This window comes from Argentina silus, assembly GCF_951799395.1.
Source record: "Argentina silus genome assembly, chromosome: 8".
NCBI lineage: Eukaryota > Metazoa > Chordata > Actinopteri > Argentiniformes > Argentinidae > Argentina > Argentina silus.
Genome location: NC_139662.1, coordinates 318,680 through 341,172, shown reverse-complemented (window position 1 = coordinate 341,172; position 22,493 = coordinate 318,680). Strand labels below are relative to the sequence as shown.

The following is a 22,493-nucleotide window of genomic DNA, read 5'->3' as shown; positions in this document are numbered from 1 at the left end:
TTTTTAGTATTTAATGCTATAATCGCACTGTCTGCCTTACCTTTTTGCACCTCACCTAACTGCAAAGACATTTACAACTGCACCTCGCCTGTATAAAATGCTGCTAATGTTGTATGTTGTATGTGTATGTTATGTGTGATACCCCCTATGTCTGTATGCTACTTGGAACCTGAATTTCCCCCTGGGATAAATAAAGTTTCTATCTATCTATCTATCTATCTATCTATACTGCACTACTTATACTGCTCATATACTGCTTATACTGCTCATATACTGCTTATACTGCACTACTTATACTGCTCATATATTGCTTATACTGCTCATATACTGCTTATACTGCACTACTTATACTGCTCATATACTGCTTATACTGCACTACTTATACTGCTCATATATTGCTTATACTGCTCTACCTGTATATATTGTTCACATTGCACTTTTCTGCTTTTTTGCACTTCTGGTTAGACGCTAACTGCATTTCGTTATCTTTGTACTTGTACTCTGCACAATGACAATAAAGTTGAATCTAATCTAACACCTATTTATTGTCATGTTTTGATGGCATGTTGTTCATTCTCATGTTATGATTTAGTTTGTGATTATACACACGTTTTTAGCGTGATGATAGAGACCCACTACCAGACAAGTACAAAACATACACAAGTCACATGCAAATCCCTGCACTGCAGACGACAGACAACAACTGTCTCTGTACAACTAGTCCTGGACCTCCACTAATAGACAGATACAAAGAGAGCAGCATACAGTAGCAGCAGAGCCCAGAGGCGAGGCGAGGCAAGGCAAGGCAAGGCAAGTTTATTTATATAGCACATTTCATACACAGAGGCAATTCAAAGTGCTTTACGTAAAATAGATAAAAAGGAAAGAGCATGAAAAAAAAATTAGAATAAAAACGCATAAAAGACAGAAAAAAAGTCACAGTGTATTTTAGGGTCACAGTGCAATTATTAGCGCCAATTTAGTTTCAATTTAAGGCAAAAGCGAAGCCCTTTTTTTTTTAAGCCCATTTTTGAAAGTAGCCAGTGTTGGGGCTGATCCTAGATCTATGTGTAACATAATAACTGAGAGACCTGCAGCAGGGCAGGTCCTCATCACTGGCTGTCTGCTTTGAGCTGGTTGTCGTTGGACTCCTGGCAGCGGAACAGGTCCATCTCAATGGGTATCTGGTGAGAGTTGACACACAGTTAAAGTATGAAGGAACGAGTAAAACAGATGTCAGCGTTACACTATGAATGTTACCTAATACAGTGTCACTGTTACGTTCGGGTAGCATTGCACTATAAATTCAAATAAACTCAAACTCCTGGACAACCTCTCTTGGGTCGACATACATTAAAATGGCCCTATGAAGTCTCGAGGGAGTTTTGCAGAAATACAAATAGCTTTTTTTTTTAAATCTCACACTTCCATCATTTAGTAGGTAGCCTATACTGAGGATGATTGGCGCCTAGTACTGAAAAATGCAATCTGGGAAATTAAATGGGGAGTACATACTCATGCAGTACGCAAGTACAGAATTGTAGTATGGGGGTTCAAACCCGGGTCTCCCATGTGGAAGACACAAACGCTACTATTAAGCCAAGAGGACATCCTCAAGGTCTGAGGGCGACACTTCAGTTTACATGTCTCAGGCAGGGCTACCTCATCACGCGAGTGTGATTCCAAAATCACCTCTGCTACATATAGAAACGCAACAAAGTCATAGGTACAAAATTATATTTACAATCATTGTATCATTATTTTGTCTCACATCTGTCTCTTTGCAGACGGTGAAGTTGAACCTCTGTAGAATCTCCACCATCGCCAGTTTCATCAATACCAGAGCGAATCGAACCGTGGGCCCAACCCGAACAGCATGTAGGTGTATGGGTCGATGCTCTCCTTGTTCTCCTTACTGAACCTACACTCGGAGAGTTCAGAGGAGGAGGGGTTAAAGAACATATCAATTAAATCACAGTAATATGATGGTTATACATGGTTGAAGAAACCTGTTTGTGTTTGGTCGTCGCATTTAGGTTTGTTTTATGGTTGTTTGTGGAACACTGCTCTTATCGTTGCTGTTGTGATTGATATTGTGGTTGTGGTTAAGATGTGGCCCATTACCTCTCTGGTTTGAACTCCTCTGGGTCTTCCCACACATCGGGGTCACGGTGCAAGGTCCAGATGGGTATCATGACAACCATACCCTTGGGGATGGTGATGCCGCTGATCTCAACAGATTTCTTGGCGACTCTTTCAAGTCGATGGGGTACAACCTGAGAGACTCGTTGATCACGCTGTCTAGATAGTCCATCTGCATCAGAGCCTCGTACTGGATAGGAGCCTGCACAGGGATATTACACTCACATGAGCACTAGTGATTGGTCGTTCACGTAGCTGAAACCCAGAACTAACTATTTTTCGTTGCAAATCTGAAGAGCTGTTAGTTTTTTGTGTTCTTTTTTTGGGAAATGAACACAGTACTGTACTTATTCTAATCTGCATAGCCTAATTTCATGACACCTGCATACAGAACGCCATTACTTTCAATGTACGTGTGTAATAGTGTCTTGCTTTTTTGTTATACATGAATAAACAAAAAAATCGCTAAATAATGTTATCTTGATAGTTAGAAGAAAATACATTTAGATTCCACTGAACAATGTAAATGATAGATGTACACAAGGATCAATCAGAAGTCAAAATGCCACTAAACTGGGCTGCTTTTAGTGGATTGACTGCTTGGAATACTGAATGTGCTACAGTCTATTATTTCCTATCACAGTCGACAGACTACAAGAAAACTGTCAGGTGGTTCAAATGTGAATAACTTGGTATCCATTCCATTAACTGTGGCCGGGCAGCACCGAACAGCCCAGAGAACATTACCATGGTGCTTTTGAATATTAGGTCCCTATCTGGCAAAACCTTTATTGATCTTATCTCAGAGCGAAAGCTGCACTGTAATGTTTTTATCTGAAACCTGGCTAAACATGAATGCATGTCAGTCTATTAGAAGTGGGGAAAAATATATTTTCACTCTATTATTTATCTAGCCATGTCACTGAGCAGATGAGAATTTCATGATGAATATGAATATGAATAGTACACCATCAACAGCTTCCTCCTGTGATAATGATTTAGCAACCAGCTTCAACACCAAACTAAGGGCAACTATCGACTCTGTAGCACCAGTCAAACTGAAAAAGGCTGTGGCCAAATTTAAAAGAATTTGCAGAAAGTCTGAGCGGACAAAAACTGCAGGTCCACCTTGATATTCTTCGAGAGCATCTTTCTGCTTTTAATAAGGCAATAAAAAAACGCAGAGACAGACGGGATCATTTCTCAAAATTGATAATGAATCATAACAACTCAAACAGTGCTCTTTTCAACGATTGACAGCCTTATAAATCCCGCCCACAAGACACCTGGTGATCTGCTCTCCACCTACAAATGTGAGGAATTTGCAACATACTTCTGAGATAAGAGAACCAATATTAGGTGAGGAGGATCACTCAGGCAAGACCTGAAGATGTGTTTGATGACTTGTTACCCCACCTTCCACCACATGGAAGCACTATGAACTCTTTTGCAGTGGTCATACAGAAATGCTCAGCAAAGTGGGGGTCTGTTCATCTGCACCTAAAACTACCATGGTGAAACCCCTCCTGAAGAAAAGTAACTTAGACTCTTCAGTCCTTTGCGATTTTAGGCCAATCTCCAACCTTCCCTTTTTAAGCAAAAAAATAATAATTCTTGAAAAAAAGGTGTTCAAACTGTTAAATAATCTCCTTCTTCCCAACTGTACCTTTGACATGTTCCAATCTGGCTTTTGTGCCGATCATAGCACTGAGATAGCACTATGTTGTTAAGTTATTAACTAGGTTCTTAATGACCTTAGAATTAATTAATTAATGCTGATGCCAAAATGCTCTTTGTCCTTGTCCTGGTCAAACTGTCTGCACACTTAAAGACACTACTTACAGTAACACTAAGCACCAGGCAAAAAAACAAGGTGTTACCATTGACTCAGATCTTAATTTTGAAACCCATATCAAGAATGTGACTAAAACATATTTGTATCACTTAAAGAAGAGTAAGTAAGTTTGCCGGAAATCTGCCATCGTGGAGAAATTCTGTCTGAAGTTGTCCAAACAACAACATCCTCCCTAATAATAATATATCCCCCCGAAATGAACTTGCAGTGTTGGACATTAGCTGTTGTGTTTCTACATGCGCACACGATTGGGAGAGGCAGCCACCAGAGAAAGGTCAGTCTACTCCCCTAGAACACCCCTGGCACTCACAACATGTTTATATGCAAACCGAATGTCAGGTAGGACACTGCATTTTAAAAAGCGTGTTTTCCGAACCAAAACAGCGTTCGTAAATGAAATATTTATTCATAAGGGATTTATTATAAGGGATCTTGTTCCCTGATCGCTACCGATTAAAGATAGTCATTACAACCGTTAGGAAGCTTTTAGAAAGCTTGAATATTACATGGACCTTTACAGAACACAGCTGTAAAGGTGCAACCTTTCCTCTCGCAGGCTGACACTGAGAGACGAATGCATGCTTGTATTACTAGCAGCCTTGATTACTGTAACACTCTCCTGTCTGGTCGACCAAAGAAAGCTATTGGCAAATGATACAGAATGCAGCAGCACGAGTCAGATGGAGAGCACATATCACACAAGTCTCTGCACTGATTACCTGTTAGTTTTATAATTTATTTTAAGATAATTGTATTAGTTTAGAAATCACTCTATGGTCATGCACACCACTGCATGTCAGACATGCTTTTAAGGTATATACCCTGTAGATCCCTCAGGTTCTCAGGTACTAGCCTTTTAACTATTCTGAAGATTCCAACAACACCTATCTACTTCCTGTTTCAAATGAATAATACTGGGCAGAAGTATGCACAGGGATGCTACAGACACATTAGCACACTGTAAAATACTGTCACCTATCTAACCATCTGTTCCAAAGCAATAGTAATAGATACTGTAGGAGTCTGCAGTGCACAGGGGTTACACACTCATCAGTACCCTCTAAAATACTGTCACTATCATATTTCCTGTTCCACATGAATAGTACTATATAGGAGTCTGCAGAGGGGTTACCTTGTTGGGAAACACAGTGTGTATCTCCTCCTGCAGCTTGGTCATGATGTGAGGGTTGGTTGCCAGATTGTAGGCCAGGAAGGACAGAGAGCTACTGGTGGTCTCATAGCCAGCAAAGATGAACATCATTGCCTGGGACAAGATCTCATGGTCACTCAATCCTATGATGATGGGAGAAATGGGGTGGTAGGTGTGAGAAAGGGACGAAGTAGAGTATTTCCACGGTGTGTTTGTAGGTATAGGTGTTTGAGGCAGGTACTGTATGTGTGTGTGTTAGATGCTAGTATACAGTGTGTGTGTGTGTGTGTGTGTGTGTGTGTGTGGATGTGTGTGTGTGTGTGTGTGTGTGTGTGTGTGTGTGTGTTTAAGGCAGGCACCTTTACTCTGCTCCTCTCCCTTTGAGTTGCTGTCTTTCTGCGAGTCTATCATCAGCTGCAGGAAATCTACCCGACTCTGGAAGCAGGCTTACGTCAGATCAAAATCACATGAGAACTACCAGATGCTACCAAATCTCTACAATTGTATTACACAATACTGGCTGAAGATCGTATATTTGATCAGTTATATTTACATACCTTCCTGGTGCTAGCCACGCGATTGGACTTGATCTTCTGAAAGACAGCGTAGAAGAAATCTGTGACCGAGGCAGGGAATAGGGATACCTCCATGTTTGCCATAACAGGACCCATGAAGGGGAAGAATGCTGGACGGACAGGAAATGCCACGGTTACAAACAGGAACAGGAAATACCATGATACGTGACTCCAATCCTATTCAATGCACAGCCCTGTCCAGAAACAACTCCTAGGCTCTATCCCTAGACACTTCTGTATCCAATCCACTCAGATCTCCAAGTGTCCAGCATTTAGGAACTAGAGGTTGGTTCTTGACAGGGCCCATGTGTTTGTCAAATGAGTAGAGCGCAAACCATTGGCAGTGTGTTAATATGTGCAAAACATATATTAACATCATGTTTGAAACAGGAATTATTTTAATGTTTATATAGCCTGAGAATATACATCCATACAGGATACATTATGTATATAGTCAAAGAATAAGTGACTCCAAAGATGAACTATTATTCTATACTCTGTCATCTGACCACTGAACTTATCGAAGATAAGATCAAATATACTTTATTGTCCTGGATGAAAATTTGTCTTGGATTAATTCATTAAAGTTGCTGCTTCACACAACAACAAACAACAATGAATACACACTATACACATAGTACAAATCACACACACACTCTCACACACACACACACACACACACACACACACACACACACACACACACACACACACACATACACACGTCAGAGTTGTTAGTCATTCATTTATTTGTGTTGTATAAAGGAATGAATGAAAGAAGGAGAGGAGAGATGGGACTGTACCTCTTTGATCCGCCCACTGGTGAAGGAGGGAGACAGGACACTGCGGATCCGTCTCCATGCATCATCCTCAGCGATAAACACGGCGTCATACAGAGGCCCGTTGAGATAGATATTCTAGAAAAATAATAATAATTATATACTGCAAGATTAACCTAATATTAATAATGCTATCATAACAATGATATTATCTATTTAAGGAGCCCTTATGTTTTTTCCCCCATACAACCACTTCAATGTAGCATATTACCCTCCTGTTAGTGAAAAGGGAGTAGCATTCCTTGATGAGGATGGTTTTGATCATGGCTGTGTCCATGATACACAGGATGGGCTGATGGCCATCATAGATCCTACAGACCAGCAAAAACAAAGATAGTTAGATATACACTCACAGAGCACTTCATGAGGAGCACTATACTAATACTGGGTAGGGCCTCCATTTGCTCTCAAAACAGCCTCAATTCTTCGTGGCATTGATTCCACAAGATGTTGGAAACATTCCTTTGAGATTCTGGTCCATGATGACGTGATTGCATCACTCAATTCCTGCAGATTTTTCAGGTTCACTTTCAAGATGTGAATCTCCTGTTCTACCACATCCCAAAGGTGTTCTATTGGATTCAGATCCTGGGAAGGCCACTGAAGAACACTGAACTCATTGTCATGTTCATGAAACCAGTTTAAGACAACTTTTGCTTTGTGACATGGTGCATTATCATGCTGGAAGTAACCATTAGAAGATGGGTCAATTGTGGCCATGAAGGGATGCACATGGTCAGCAACAATACTCAAATAGGCTGTGGCATTCAAGCGAATATACCGTAGATAGAGACAGACAGACCCATCACAGATCCTGCACTCTTAGAAAAAAAGTGCTACCTAGAACCAAAAAGGGTTCTTCTTCCACTCTCCCTTTGAAGAAACCTTTTGGGTTCCATGTAGAACCCTTTTCCACAGAAGGTTATACAGTACCGTGCGAAAGTAATGGGACAGTGAAGCATTTTTTCTTCTTTTTGGAGTTGAAATGAGAACGTAGAGATTCTCATCTTTTATTTGATGTTATTTGTGTACATATTGGTTTATCATTCAGAAATTACAACACTTTTATGCATAATTCCGCTATTTTAGGCTACACAAAAGTGATGGGACAATTGGCTTGACAGGTGTGTTCCGTCACATAATTTGTGCAGTCTGCTATTGGTGTCTTGTCAACATGAGGACCAAAGAGATGTTATTGAAAGTCAGGGAAGCCATTATGATGCTGAAATATCAGAAAAAAATGAAACATTAAAACCTTAAACCTACCAACATCAACAGTTTGGAACTTCATTAAAAGGAAAGAAAGCACTGGTGAGCTAAGAAATCGCAAATGGCAAGGAAGACTTCCAGTGGATAACCAAAGAATGCTCACCATAATAAAAAATAAAATAAAATAAAAACTGCCCCATAGATTAGGAACACTCTCCAGGAGGTAGGCGTCAATGAGTCAGAGACTACCATCCGCAGAAGACTTCACCAGCAGAACTACAGAGGCTACACTGCAAGGTACAAACCACTACTCAGCCACAAAAACAGGCTGGCCAGGTTACGGTTTGCTAAACAGTACCTAAAAGAGCCTGCAGAGTTCTGGAAAAACATGTACCGGAGAAAGTGTGGAGAAAAAAAGGAACTGCCCAATATTCACAGCATACCACATCATCTGTGAAATATGGGGGAGGGGGTGTTATGCCTTGGGCATGTATGGCTTCCACTGGAACTGGCTCACGTCTCCTTTGATGAGGATGAATTCGGAAGTGTTCAGAAACATCTTGTCAGTCCAAGTACAAGTTAATTGCTCCAAACTCATTGGACGGCATTTCACCATACAGCAGGACAATGACCCAAAACATACTGCCATAGCAACTAGGAAATTATTCAGGGCCAAAAAGTGAATCCTATAGAATCCTATAGAACATGCATTTAATTTGCTGAAGAGGAGGACAAAACATCCTAAAAAAACAAACAACAATTGCTACAATATAGGTCTGGCAGAGCATTACCAGAGAAGATACCCAGCGTCTGGTTGGGTCAATGGGTCACAGACTTTTGCACTTTTGCATACAAAGGATTGGGGACCAAATACTAAACATGAGTGCTTAATTTGGACATTTGCATAATGCAAAAGAAGAAAAAATGCTTGTCCCATTACTTATGCAGGGCACTGCAAATGGAACCCATAAGAGTTATTCAACCAAAGAATCCTTTTAGAACCCTTTTTTTCTTTATTTTTTTAATTACATTTTTGCCCTTTCAATGACATGGAGGGAAGACACAATCACTTCCGATTTGAATTCTGACGTGTCGTGGCTCCTCTTTATTCATGCAGTTTGAGACGTGCTCAGAGGCAATATAGGAGCCTCAACCAATGAGAATCCAGGATGTTGTCAAACATTGGCAACGCACAAGTTGTGTTTGGGACTGTAACAAGTCCGTGACACAGAGGCGGAGTCGAGGTACTGTTTTCTGGGAGTATCCCGTTTATTTTCATAAAATGTTAGTAATAATTCCAATGTTCGTAATAATTTCAATGTTCGTAACACGCCACTCGGCGACTTTCCAGTCGCCCTCCTTCTCCCTCGAACGCCGAGGCACACACATCTTAAACCATCTAGTCAACGAGGCTTCATTTGCAACAGGTGTGCAACGGAGCCTCGCCGACGTCACCCTGGCCACGGTCCTGTAGCTCCCTCTACAGGCCGAACGCTGCATGTCCCCCCACAGGGACCATACTACAGAATACTTAAAAGCTTAAAACTTAAATCGCTCAATAACAGATTCAAATTATTAATGTGGAAGCATGAAATTGTTGCTTGGGCAGTGTACATTGCATCAAGACAGATCATTTGTCTTGGTGTACGAGACCATTTCGTCGGTTGGATCGTCTGTGTTTGTGAAAATCGCACGGTGTCCGCCTGGTTTAAGAGTGTATACTGTAGACACTGAGAGATACATATATCCATCATAGTTAACAATAACCAGGATCAGTTTAGCAGACTCAGCCCCACAGTTTCCCATATTTCTGGAAGCTCTCTGTGTCAAAATTGGTGAAACCACCCTGGGAACAAAAAACAAAACAAAGAAATAGCCAGTTCATAAATGCTTGTCATAAACCTGAATTGTGGCTTAGTTTATGATGGCCCTTTTCCACTACAGACCGGCTCCCACTCCTCTCTTTTCGTTTTCGTTCAAAAGCTTTATTGCCCATTTTTCTGGGTAAAACAATTCATATTCAGCTCCCATGGCTTTCACCACAACAACACACATCATGGATGAGTCTACAATGTTGTTGTTTATGGGCTTAATCTCTACAAACCTACTTATATCCCATCATCGTCCCGAGGAAAGGGATGGGTTTGAGACAAGGAATGCCTAGTTTTTTTAATATTCCATATGGCCAGTATCCATACCTGGTCAGAACAAATATAAATCAACAATCTGACTTGAAACAAAAGCAAAACGATCAAGTCATAGGTATCATTGAAACTGTTAGATAACTGTAATTATCAATACTATCATTTGTATGTATTATTACAACTAACTAACTAACAAATAATATTTTTTATTAAAACTTCTTACACTACGATCAGAGTGATGAGTAAGGCAAGGAGAGTCCATGTCTCGGTGGAGAAGTACGGAAGGTAACCCATCTTTACAGGTTCAATCGCTTCTTCTGAGTAACCCCGGACACGTCTGCTGAAGTGATTATTTTATCCCATCATGACACCTGTGTTTCAGATCATGAAACACAGGCGAAAGAGTATGTGAGAGGTGAAGTTGAAGCCATGGCTAGTGAATGATTGAAAGGATCCCTGCTCAGTGATGTTATTGTCGGCCTTTATCTTAACATCCTGCTAATAGTTGCTGCCTGTTTGATACCTATCGGGTTTTAATAGTTTGCAGACCCATTGAATCAAGAAGGACTATGGGGCAAATATTTTTGGGCAAATATTTTCTTTCGAGTAATACTGAATTTTACATATTTGAACTCCTCTAAAAATGTGTTATGTTCTTTACATGTATGCACTTGTTTTATATCATTGGCTCCTAAAAACAGTATTTCAAAATACTAGTTCAAAACACATCACATATTACAGTAATGAAGCAACTGATTAACATGAATACAGTGCTCTTCATAAGTATTGGAAAGAGGAAGCATTTTCTGTTCTTTTAGCTCTACACTTGGATTTGAAATCAAACAAATATTATGGGGTCAAAGTAGAGATTCTCAACTTTAATTCAATGGGTTTTTAAAAAAACATTTGTAAACATACTCCCACTATTTCAGGGCTTCAAAAGTATCATATAATGTCCAAATAAAGTACTAATGTTTCGTATTAGGTCAACAATCTGCCTGAAGTCTGCGACCCCACCAGGCACTATCCACTATCCACTATCCACTATCCACTATCCACTATCCACTCATCTTTAGAAAATCATTGACATTTCCACATGGTATTGTGTCATAGAGTAGCTTCCCTACAGCAATATTATCTTGACATTGGGATCCTTTGTCCAAACCATATTTCAGGGTGTATGTTTGGTTGCAGGGGCCCAGGCTGTGCTCTCTGACTGCTCCAACTGTAGTAGACCCTGCAGTGAGGAAGAGGTCAACATGCTGCAGTACCGTCAGCCAATCACACACAAGAACCAACAGATCGCCAAGACCTCCATTGAACCATGCACGCACGCACACACACACACACACACACACACACACACACACACAAACACACACACAAACACTGTCTCAACAGCCCCTTCCTTCACTCTCACTCTCTCTCTCTGTAGGTGGGTCAGGCTGCGTATTCAGCCTCTAAGGGGGGTATTGTTGGGATGACTCTACCCATCGCCCGAGACCTGGCACCCATGGACATCTGTGTGGTCACCATCGCACCCAGTCAGTAAACACACACACATACATACGCACTCTTTCACACACTCCTCCCCCCCCCCTTCCTCTCCATATCAGACAACCTCTCTCTCCCTCTCCTTAGGTTCTGTTCTCCACTCCTCTCCTGGCGGGTTAACCTGAGAAGGTGCGTTCATTCCTGGCCCGCCAAGTGCTTTTCCCCTCGCGCCTGGGAGACCCTGCAGAGTTTGCCCACCTGGTGACATCACTGGCTGAGAACCCCATGATCAATGGAGAGGTCATCAAACTGGATGGAGCTATCCGCATGCAGCCCTGAGAGAGAGTGAGTGTGTGTGTGTGTGTGTGTGTGTGTGTGTGTGTGTGTGTGTGTGTGTGTGTGTGTGTGTGTGTGTGTGTGTGTGTCTGTGTGTGATCCAAGGTATACCACTGTGACAGCTCCGATGTGTGTGTGCATGTGAGGTGTGTGTTCATGTCTGGTACTCCAAGCTCTGCTGTACTGTACGCTCCATGCAGTTTTGTTTTGTTTTGTAAACTGATCCAGTAATAAACTTCTAATGAGTCTGAGTCTCTCCTCCTCTGTGTCTGTGTAAAGTGAGGTCAGTAGGAGCTAATAGGACAAATGAAACAAGAATGAGCCTTATGAGGCAAGTGTACCTTCATTTGTCCTATTAGAAGTGAATAGAACGCCTGGACACAGGAAATGCTAAATGCTAAAGCTCTCATAACATCACACCTGCACCAGTGTGTAGCTTTATGTACATGTCATCCACAACATTTGAGTGAAGGGAAAGGGACACATTTCTTTTGGAATGGAAAGGAGTCGAGGTACAGTATCTTGGTATACACACGTTTGCTCCAGTTTTGTACCCATTGACTGTGACCCTGTTTGTGTAAGAGGCTAGGGCTGACCCATTCTGATTCAAGATGTTTGTGTAAAAAAGGTATTTATTGCATATATTGTCCACTAAAAAGCAGATGATGGTACAAGTGTAAGGGACCAAGTGCTCCAACCTCAGTCTAGCCTGAAGATCATTCCATATCTGAGGAGCACAGCAGCTAAAAAGTTCTTCTCAATTCTGTAATCACTTGTAGCACATTAAATAGTAACAAGCTGCAAGTTTGATCGCCACTAAGTCGCCATAAAAGCAATGATGTGAGGTAAAATGGGAGTTTTAAAAGAACTGCTTCATATACAGATGAAATCCAATGATAAGCCCTTCTCAACGTCAAAGAATCCCAACCCACAGACTGATACAAAAGACAATGGTGGGTACAGAAAACATGCCTACAAATGAACTGCAGAGCAGAGTGATAAATCGGGTCTAGTGGTTTAAGAATTGAGGCTGTCGTGTGATTTTAAATTGTGTCACCATAATCACGGACAGGGAGGAGCGTTGCCAAGACAATCTTCCTCCTATTATCAAAGGTGAAGCAAGACATTTCTTTACAAAACAAGTACAAGTCTAACTCACAAACTCTTGATCACTTTTTCAACATGTATTTTAAAAGTGTATCATCTATCTAAATGCCCAGGTACTTATAATGGGGAACTTGTTCAGTTTGGGTTCTTTTCAGGGTACAAATATGTTGATCATTGTAATCAATATTATGGCATATAGAGAAAAACATAACAGACCTCATGCATACCTCTTCAAATTAAGGTTTACCCAGATTGTTTCTAATCTAACCCATGTGCATACATGTGCCATGTTTTTTCTTCCTCAACTTGTAAATGTAAAAAACACAAACACCACCACTTTGTCTTTTTGTGGTGTTAGGAATACAGACCTCACAGATAAAAATGTTTTGATAAAGGTCATAAACCGAAACGTCAACACAATAAATAAGCAGAGGTAACAATCGTGTGTGCAGGAGTATTCATTTTTTACATACCTTTTCTTCCTAAACTCATCATCACTCAACATAGTTTACAGTTAGTTGTGGATTTCCAGAATTGTCTCTGTGTTGAAATATCTGAAAGGGAAAAATTGTCTTATCATTTGTATAGATAAAATCTAAATTATTTTGAGGTGATTTGAGAAGCCAAAAGGATCATCCTTAGAATGCACTGTAAGCAGATAATGGAGGGCATACCTGTATTTTGTTTCCCTTTATGGAAAGCCCTCTCCATGCTCTCTCTGGCAAACTCCAGGTTCGCCGCCATTACTCTTTTCTTTTCAGTCTTCTCCTTCTCTCTCTCCATTTCTGTCTTCATCCTCTTCACGACATCTTCTGTAATCTTTGTCATCAACTCTTTCACTTCCCTCTCCCTCCTTTCCACCATATTATTTATCATCCCATCCATCTCTTCTCTCATGCGTTTAACGTCATCTTCTTTCTCCTTCAGGATTTTCTCCATCTCTTTCTCGACCACTTCTACTCTCTTCATTGCCTCCAACTCCTTTTTCACCCATTCAATATCCTTTTCTTTCTCCTGTTCATTCCTGTTTCTCTGTCTCTCCTCCTCTGCCCATTTCATCACCTCCATCCTCTCTTTCACTTGTTTCACCTCCATTTCTTTCTCCTCCAGGATTCTCTCCATCTCTTTCTCGGCCTCCTCTACTCTCTTCATCGCCTCCAACTCCTTTCTCATCCATTCAAAATCCTTTTCTTTCTCCTTCTCACTCCTGTTTCTCTCTCTCTCCTCCTCTGCCCATTTCATCACCTCCATCCTCTCTTTCACTTGTTTCACCTCCATTTCTTTCTCCTCCAGGATTCTCTCCATCTCTTCTACTGTCTTCATACCCGCCTCCATCTCCTTTCTCATCCATTCAATATCGTTTTCTTTCTCCTTCTCAATCTTCTCCTTCTCCCTCTCCATCTCTGTCTTCATCCACTTCACGACATCTTCTGTAATCTTTCTCATCTCCTCTTCCACTTCACTCTCCCTCCTTTCCAACATATTCTTTATCACATCCATCTCTTCTCTCACGTGTTTAACGTCACATTCTTTCTCCTCCAGGATTCTCTCCATCTCTTCGACTCTCTTCATCGCCTCCAACTCCTTTCTCATCCATTCAAAATCCTTTTCTTTCTCCTTCTCACTCCTGTTTCTCTCTCTCTCCTCCTCTGCCCATTTCATCACCTCCATCCTCTCTTTCACTTGTTTCACCTCCCTTTCTTTCTCCTCCAGGATTCTCTCCATCTCTCTCTCCATCTCTTCTTCTCTCTTCATACCCGCCTCCATCTCCTTTCTCATCCATTCAATAACCTTTTCTTTCTCCTTTTCAATCTTCTCCCTCTCTCTCTCCATCTCTGTCTTCATCCTCATCTCCTCTTTCACTTCCCTCTCCCTCCTTTCCACCATATTCTTTATCATCACATCCATCTCTTCTCTCACACGTTTAACGTCGCATTCTTTCTCCTCCAGGATTTTCTCCTTCTCTCTCTCCACCTCCTCTACTCTCTTCATCACCTCCAACTCCTTTCTCATCCATTCAATATCCTTTTCTTTCTTCTTCTCATTCCTGTCTTTTTCTCTCTCCTCCTCTGCCCATTTCATCACCTCCATCCTCTCTTTCACTTGTTTCACCTCCATTTCTTTCTCCTCTAGGATTCTCTCCATCTCTCTGTCAACCTCTTCTACCCTTCTCTTCATCACCTCCATTGTTTCGGTCTCCTTCTCACTCATCTTTAATCTCTCTTCGCTCTTCTTTACCTCCTTCTCTCTCTCCTGCACCACCCTCTCTCTCTCCTCCACCTCCTTCTCTCTCCTCTTCATCTCATTTCTTGTTTTTTCCATCTCCCTCTGGAAAGTCTCCTCCATCTCCTTTGTCACTTTCTCCACCTCCTCCACCTCTTTCGCCTTTATTTCCAACTGGACAATCCTCTCCTCCAAATCCTTTTTGTTATTTTCCTGCGTCTTTTGAATGCGACTGAGTATTGCATTGCATTCATTCACTTTCTCAGTGTCTCTATCCAACACTTTCCTCTTCCTCTCCATATTATCTTTAAGATGGTTGACTATCTTCCTCTTCCTCTCCACCATTTCTCTGTCCTTGTCCACCATTTCTCTGTCCTTGTCCACCCTCTCTCTCTCCTCCTTCAGCCTCTCCTTCTCTGCATCGGTGTGCTCCTTCACCTTATGCAGAAGGTTTTGGGCTCCCTCCACCTCTTCCGCTCTCTCCTCCATCTCCCTCCTCCAACCCTCCTTCTCTTCCTTTCTTTCTTTAGCCACTCTGGCCCTCTCTCTCGTGTGCCTGGCCCGTCTTGATGTCCTCTGTGGGAGTGGGGTGTAGGCTGCGAAAGCTGCCGGTCCTGCTGCCTCCATCATCAGGGCAGCCTGATCCTCTTTACACTCCTGTGGACATACAGTGAACACACTACAGGTGCAGTCTCGAGAATGTCTCTATGAATGTATTTGTCTTTTCTGAGTATAAAACCATTCAATTGTCTCCAGTGATCTTTACATATTTTCTATGTTTAGCCATCCTGAATGGGGTGAGTGGGTAGTTATCAAATACAGTAGCATAGGGCTTTGAAACTTCCTGATGGAGATGACAGACACAATGACAGGGAAACGTCAAGAAATATGATTGCGTTAGATAACAGGCTTCCCTCGCAAAGAGATTGCGGTACCTCACAATGTTCTCAAGAATAGGCTGTTGCGTTCCCAATTTCCCAAAAGGGGCTCTCTAGTTTTGCCTTTAAAAAAGGCCTACATCTACCTTTTATTCAACATATCCGACACAATTTATATTGCAAATCATGTAGGCCTGTACAGTAAGTAATTGTAGGCCCTTTGCAAAGTCAACTTACGACTTACTTAAGGAAAGGTCCTGTCGATTAAGACCTATTAGTGCCAACTATGTTTGGTTATATTTTAGATAGGGCCTACCTGAAAACATCAAATTAACCATTTTGATATTGTTCTGTCAATCATCTTTCTTCGATAGTCCATCCTCTATAGGTTATTTATAAAGCTGTCTCGTTTTAATGTTGATCTTTAAAATGGTTGATTTTGCAGCCACATTTCTCTCTGTAACAACGATTGAGCTCGTCCCGTTTCACTTTTTAGGCTGTTACGCTGCTCTTTCACTGACAAACAGCTGTTTTTGGAATTAAGCGCTCACCGAAATTACCGCGATTTGACTTGATGTTGGGATCAAACTGTCTGCCGAGTCGGATGAATTACTTCCCAGAGATCTAACAACAAAGAGTAGCCAATTAAGGGTATTTCTTTGCAGTAGGTCTAGGTCCTGATTGTGGGGGAAATGTTGCTTTGAATTGTAGGCTACTTTGACTGGACGATAACATACGAATACAAACAAGTGTACAGTAACATGTTGTCACCACGGATGATAGAGCTTGATTTGATTAAATTTGATAAATTTTCAGCCCTGCTTCTTACACCTTTGCGTTTACTTGAAGGCAGTTCACGGACTTGAGGTAGGCTGAAAATATACAGGAGCTTGTCGGCCTAGTGCTTATTCGATTAAGGTAGGGGGGATCTGCGCGAAGCCCACACATCGTGTCGCTCACCGGCCCCGCAGCCCACAGATCGACCGGCCCACCAGCAGCCATGGCACAGCCCTTTACACAACATTTAGGCAGCACCCCCTCTCGAAAGATACATCCTACGTCCTTGGACATTTGGCCCAAGTATTGGGGCAATTTAATGTAAAGTATTCCCGTTTATTTAAACTAAAATAGAGCAAGGCAAACTTACCTGCGGCGGGTCCCACCAGTTTTTCTCCATTGTGTTGAAATGTAATTGAATCTATTTCCACTAATGAGCGTACCACATTACAAATGACAATCAGCAAAGGCTATTTGACAACAACTGGAGGTTCAAGTGACCAAAGTGACTTTTACATAAATTTACGTCATTGCTAGCAGCGTCATCAAGACAACAGCATTATGACGCAGGAGATATTTATTTGATTACAGATATGCTCATGTTGTTTCTTGGAAAATATACGTCGTTGGGATTAATCATCATCATATTATTAATTAATAGACAAAACACAGACATAGATATGTATATAGATCAGTGGTAGGGGCTCGGGGTCGTTTCTGGACATGGCCCTCCATTGTAATTTACATTTACATTCATGGCATTTAGCAGACGCCTTTATCCAAAGCGACTTACAACAATACATTTGTTTAAGTAATTGAATCATCTATCCAACAGTCATCATAAGACAAAGTAATCAATGCTCACACCAGGGGCCATAGGCAGTCGGCTATTTCATTTTATTTGTATTAGCAGGAGAGAACTTGTACAAGGGGGGTAGCGGGGATGAAGAGGTCTCTGGGTGGGGTTGGGGTTAGGGTTAGTATAGGGGGGGGGGATAAATGGAAAACATACTCGTGGTTCAGGTATTAACTGCCAATGAACTTAGTTGGAACAATACAAATTACAATGTAAAACAATAACAATATAATATCAACATTTCAGTATTATATCAAAATAATGATTTAGAAATATGGTACAACCTGTGAGCTGCCTGGTTGCCTTGGCAACGGTAAACTACAGCGCTGTTCATCAGCGGTTCGGGCTCTGGCTCTAACCGTCTACCTTCTCTTAACCGTTAGGAGAAAACGAAGAAAAACAAAGAAAATGTAAACTACAAAACACTCAATCCTACACATACATCTGTATCAGTGGAGTCAGGCAAACGTTACACCAGACTCCCTTCGACATGTTTTGTCAGGTGTCATTTGACAACAACCACTCATCGTAAACGGCAAACTAGTGCTAACTCGTCCTCGTTTAGGATACCAAGCTAGCGCAATTACCGCTAATAGACTACAAACTTCATATGCTACTATGCATAACGGTACACTAAATAGAAAGCCTACATTAATGACAAACTGTATTAATGCTTATGCTTAAGAATAAATGGAAAACACACTAGTGAGTCGTCTGGTCCTCAGTCTTTACTGGTTCAGGTATTAACTGCCAACTGAAGAACGCAGCGCAAGCCACAGCTTATATACCCGCAGGTGATCTAGTGCCTTTTATACTCCAAATAGAAATGCGTGAAATTGAATGGGGGGAGTCTGTAAACATGCAAGATAAAGTGCATACATATAAAATAACACATTTGGGCGATTCTTCAACTACAGGCACTTTTGGCCTTGTGAACTTGAGGGGAAAAAAAATGTTCAAATCTAAATTGTCACAGTCTAACAGGTTAATATAACTAGTCTAGTTTCATGATCCATAAGAGAACGCACTAACATTACAAGACAAATTGGTGTTTTTTTACATATTGTCCGACCCGCATTGAACAAATGTAATTTCCATCACATGTAAACATTTGATTATTATTTAAAAAAAGTATGATATACATAATTTCTCAACAGTGTAAGACCACTTTCACACATAGTTTTACCAGTTTATACCTATATTGCAATTACCATACATTTGTGGATTAGGTAAATTAATTGAGATGAGGACCAAACACAAAGCTTACATCAACCACAACCTGAAATATAATATTGGATTGGTTAGATACATTTCAGGAAATAACTACTTGTGTTATTACATTAAGTGGAACATTATCCCATAAACTATGCAGAAGTTTTTAATGAGTGATTAGAATTTTGTAACTATTTTAAAAAAAAGGTATGAGGTGGTGGAAATGACTGGGTCATTTCTGGGTCATTTCTGGGTCAACCCCTCTTTCTTTTTTCCTCAGGTATCTCTCCCTGTCTCTTTTCAGTTGCTCTTCATATTTGACAGGGTCCTCTTTTATTCTGTCCCTATAGGCCTGAGACCTTTCTGCAGTAGAGGTCCGTGGCATCTTAAAAATAGATGAAAATGCATTTCAACAAATATGCATTTGAATAAAACATTAACATTGTACATTTTAATAAATAAATTACACATATGTAGCCTCACAATCTATGAATTGCACCTTGTAAGCATAAATGTAATTTCCACCTCACCTTTGTCATTTCCACCCAAGAAGGTAATGTGTTGGAAATGACGGAGGTGGAAATGACAATCTTACAGTATTTTGTAAAAAAATCCAAGCTAGCATCACAGATTAGCTATGAATTGGTACCTAGCATTTCATGCATGCAAAATACATCTATGTACGTTAAAAAATCGATTTATTTACAAACTCAATTGATGTTACGTCATGTTTGGAAATGACATACAATAAAAATATTTTCATTTCAAGCAATATTTACCTTGAGTTTTCTTCAAAAGTTGGTGAAGAAATCCAAAATATCCTCCATATCAGACATGTGCTGTGATGTAACTGTTCATCTCCATAGAAACTACCCAAACCATCTTTCACACAAACCTTTTAAAGGGACATTACAGTGTTGTGGTGGAAATGATGGCAATACTGTGGGACAACTACATTTTGTATATAAAATCACATAAATAGTTGTTTGACCTTAAATACCCCAATTATGTTTTGATTATTTTACTGATACTTTATTCAGTCACATTTAAAAAAAAATAGATAAAACAAAACAGCAATATTTGCATCTATAACGATGTTGAAAAAGGTGAAAAAATCATCATAGACTACCGGTAAAACGTTCCTAAAGTACTTTCATTGTAAAGATAACTATGAAAGTGTGAATATTCCCAATTCTTTTTTTTTTTTTTTTTTATAAAATATGATCAAAGGACATGAAAGTGCCCGTAGTCTAAGAATCGCCCATTTACGTAAGTGGCCAATTACATATAAATATCCTATGTGCCACATAAACAGTGGAAAAAGCAGTGAAGCCCTTAGCAGACATAGGGGAAAATGTACAGTATATACAAACATGTACAGGAGCAGGACGTATTGTGTCTCTGTTAACACAGTTGTGTCATGTGTAATTGTGTTAAATGATCCATAATAAGTGCTGTCCAGTTTCCTCTATATTATATATAACATGGTGAATAACTCTCCAGATATTTCTTTAAGGCCAATATCAGATATATCTGTCAAGCTCTAATTACAATGAGCTGTCCTCCCATTTCTACCTCCATCAGCCTCCTGTTGCACAGTAATGAGTGATAAAGACACCTGATGACAAGGATGAGAAATGTAAAGATCACGGTTTCATCCAAGGTCCATCTACCTTTCATTCAAATTATGCTAAGATTATTATCATTGGTGATTTTAACCTACATGTGGACAATGAGACTGACTCGACAGCCATGGATTTGATTTGAATTCTACGGACTTTATTAAGCGAGTTACTGGGCTCACCCATAACCACTGCCACACCCTGGACCTAGTGATTACAAAGGGTCTTACTCCTGTTGCATCCTCTATTATTTATCTAGCCATGTCGCTGAGCAGATGAGATTCATGATGATGAATATGAATAGTACACCATCAACAGCTTCCTCCTGTGATAATGATTTATTAACCAGCTTCAACACCAAACTAAGGGCAACTATCGACTCTGTAGCACCAGTCAAACAGTTTGATTGATTTCCTGGTGAAATGCATTGCAGACATATGGATGTCACAGAACTAGTCATTCGAGCAAAAACCGAAAGAGAGAAACTGTCTGCATACTTAAAGACATTTCTACTTACAGTAACACTAAGCACCAGGCAAAAAACAGAGGTGTCACCATTGACTCAGATCTTAATTTTGAAACCCATATCAAGAATGTGACTAAAACATATTTGTATCACTTAAAGAAGAGTAAGTAAGTTTGTCGGAAATCTGCCATCGTGGAGAAATTCTGTCTGAAGTTGTCCAAACGACAACATCCTCCCTTATAATAATATAACCCCCCGAAATGAACTTGCAGTGTTGGACATTAGCTGTTGTGTTTCTGCATGCGCACACGATTGGAAGAGGCAGCCCCCAGAGACAGAAAGGTGAGTCCACTCCCCTATAACACCCCTGGCAGTAACAACATGTTTATATGCAAACCGAGTGTCCAGGTAGGACACTCCATTTTAAAAAGCGTGTTTTCCGAACCAAAACAGCGTTTGTAAATGAAATATTTATTTCAAGGGATCTCGTTCCCTGATCTCTACCGATTAAAGATAGTCATTACAACCTTTAGGAAGCTTTTAAAAAGGTTGAATATTACATGGACCTTTACAGAACACAGCTGTAAAGATGCAACCTTTCCTCTCCCAGGCTGACACTGAGAGACGAATGCATGCTTGTATTACTAGCAGCCTTGATTACTGTAACACTCTCCTGTCTGGTCGACCAAAGAAAGCTATTGGCAAATGATACAGAATGCAGCAGCACGAGTCAGATGGAGAGCACATATCATAAAAGTCTCTGCACTAATAACCTGTTCGTTTTATAATTTATTTTAAGATAATTGTATTAGTTTAGAAATCACTCTATGGTCACGCACACCACTGCATGTCAGACATGCTTTTAAGGTATATACCCTGTAGATCCCTCAGGTCCTCAGGTACTGGCCTTTTAACTATTCTGAAGATTCCAACAACACCTATCTACTTCCTGTTTCAAATGAATAATACTGGGCAGAAGTCTGCACAGGGATGCTACAGACACGTTAGCACACTGCAAAATACTGTCACCTATCTAACCATCTGTTCCAAAGCAATAGTAATAGATACTGTAGGAGTCTGCAGTGCACAGGGGTTACACACTCATCAGTACCCTCTAAAATACTGTCACTATCATATTTCCTGTTCCACATGAATAGTACTATATAGGAGTCTGCAGAGGGGTTACCTTGTTGGGAAACACAGTGTCTATCTCCTCCTGCAGCTTGGTCATGATGTGAGGGCTGGTTGCCAGATTGTAGGCCAGGAAGGACAGAGAGCTACTGGTGGTCTCATAGAGTGTTTCCACAGTGTATGTCAGTCTAATCAATGAAATCGATAGCTTCATTTATTAAGCACAAAATGATTGAGACTGAAAGCTATATGGAGGAAGTTGTACTGACTGTGAGGAACAGTGGGCTGAAGATGTCAAACTTGAGCATTTTCTTGATGTTGGTCACAAAGGGGTCAGAGGGGTTGTGGAGGGAGTCGATGTCGACACTGAATGAAGTGCTGACGACCACATCCATACTGTATGGTCCAAAGAACCTGGAACACAACCACACAATCTTTGACCACCAGAACCACAACCACAAAATTAAAGGGGGAGTT

The 22,493-nt window shown here is 40.7% G+C and overlaps 1 protein-coding gene across 1 annotated transcript in view; it reads right to left on the bottom strand.

Annotated features, from left to right (window-relative positions):
* Nucleotides 1-22,493, bottom strand: part of LOC310808831 (cytochrome P450 3A19-like) — a gene marked incomplete at both ends in the record, with an annotated part of 73,458 nt that overhangs the window by 19,975 nt on the left and 30,990 nt on the right. The window contains 4 exon segments of the mRNA XM_083675932.1: nt 2,207-2,266; nt 2,269-2,326; nt 5,187-5,276; nt 6,532-6,639. Of these exon segments, the coding sequence (XP_083532058.1) occupies nt 2,207-2,266; nt 2,269-2,326; nt 5,187-5,276; nt 6,532-6,639 (316 nt within the window).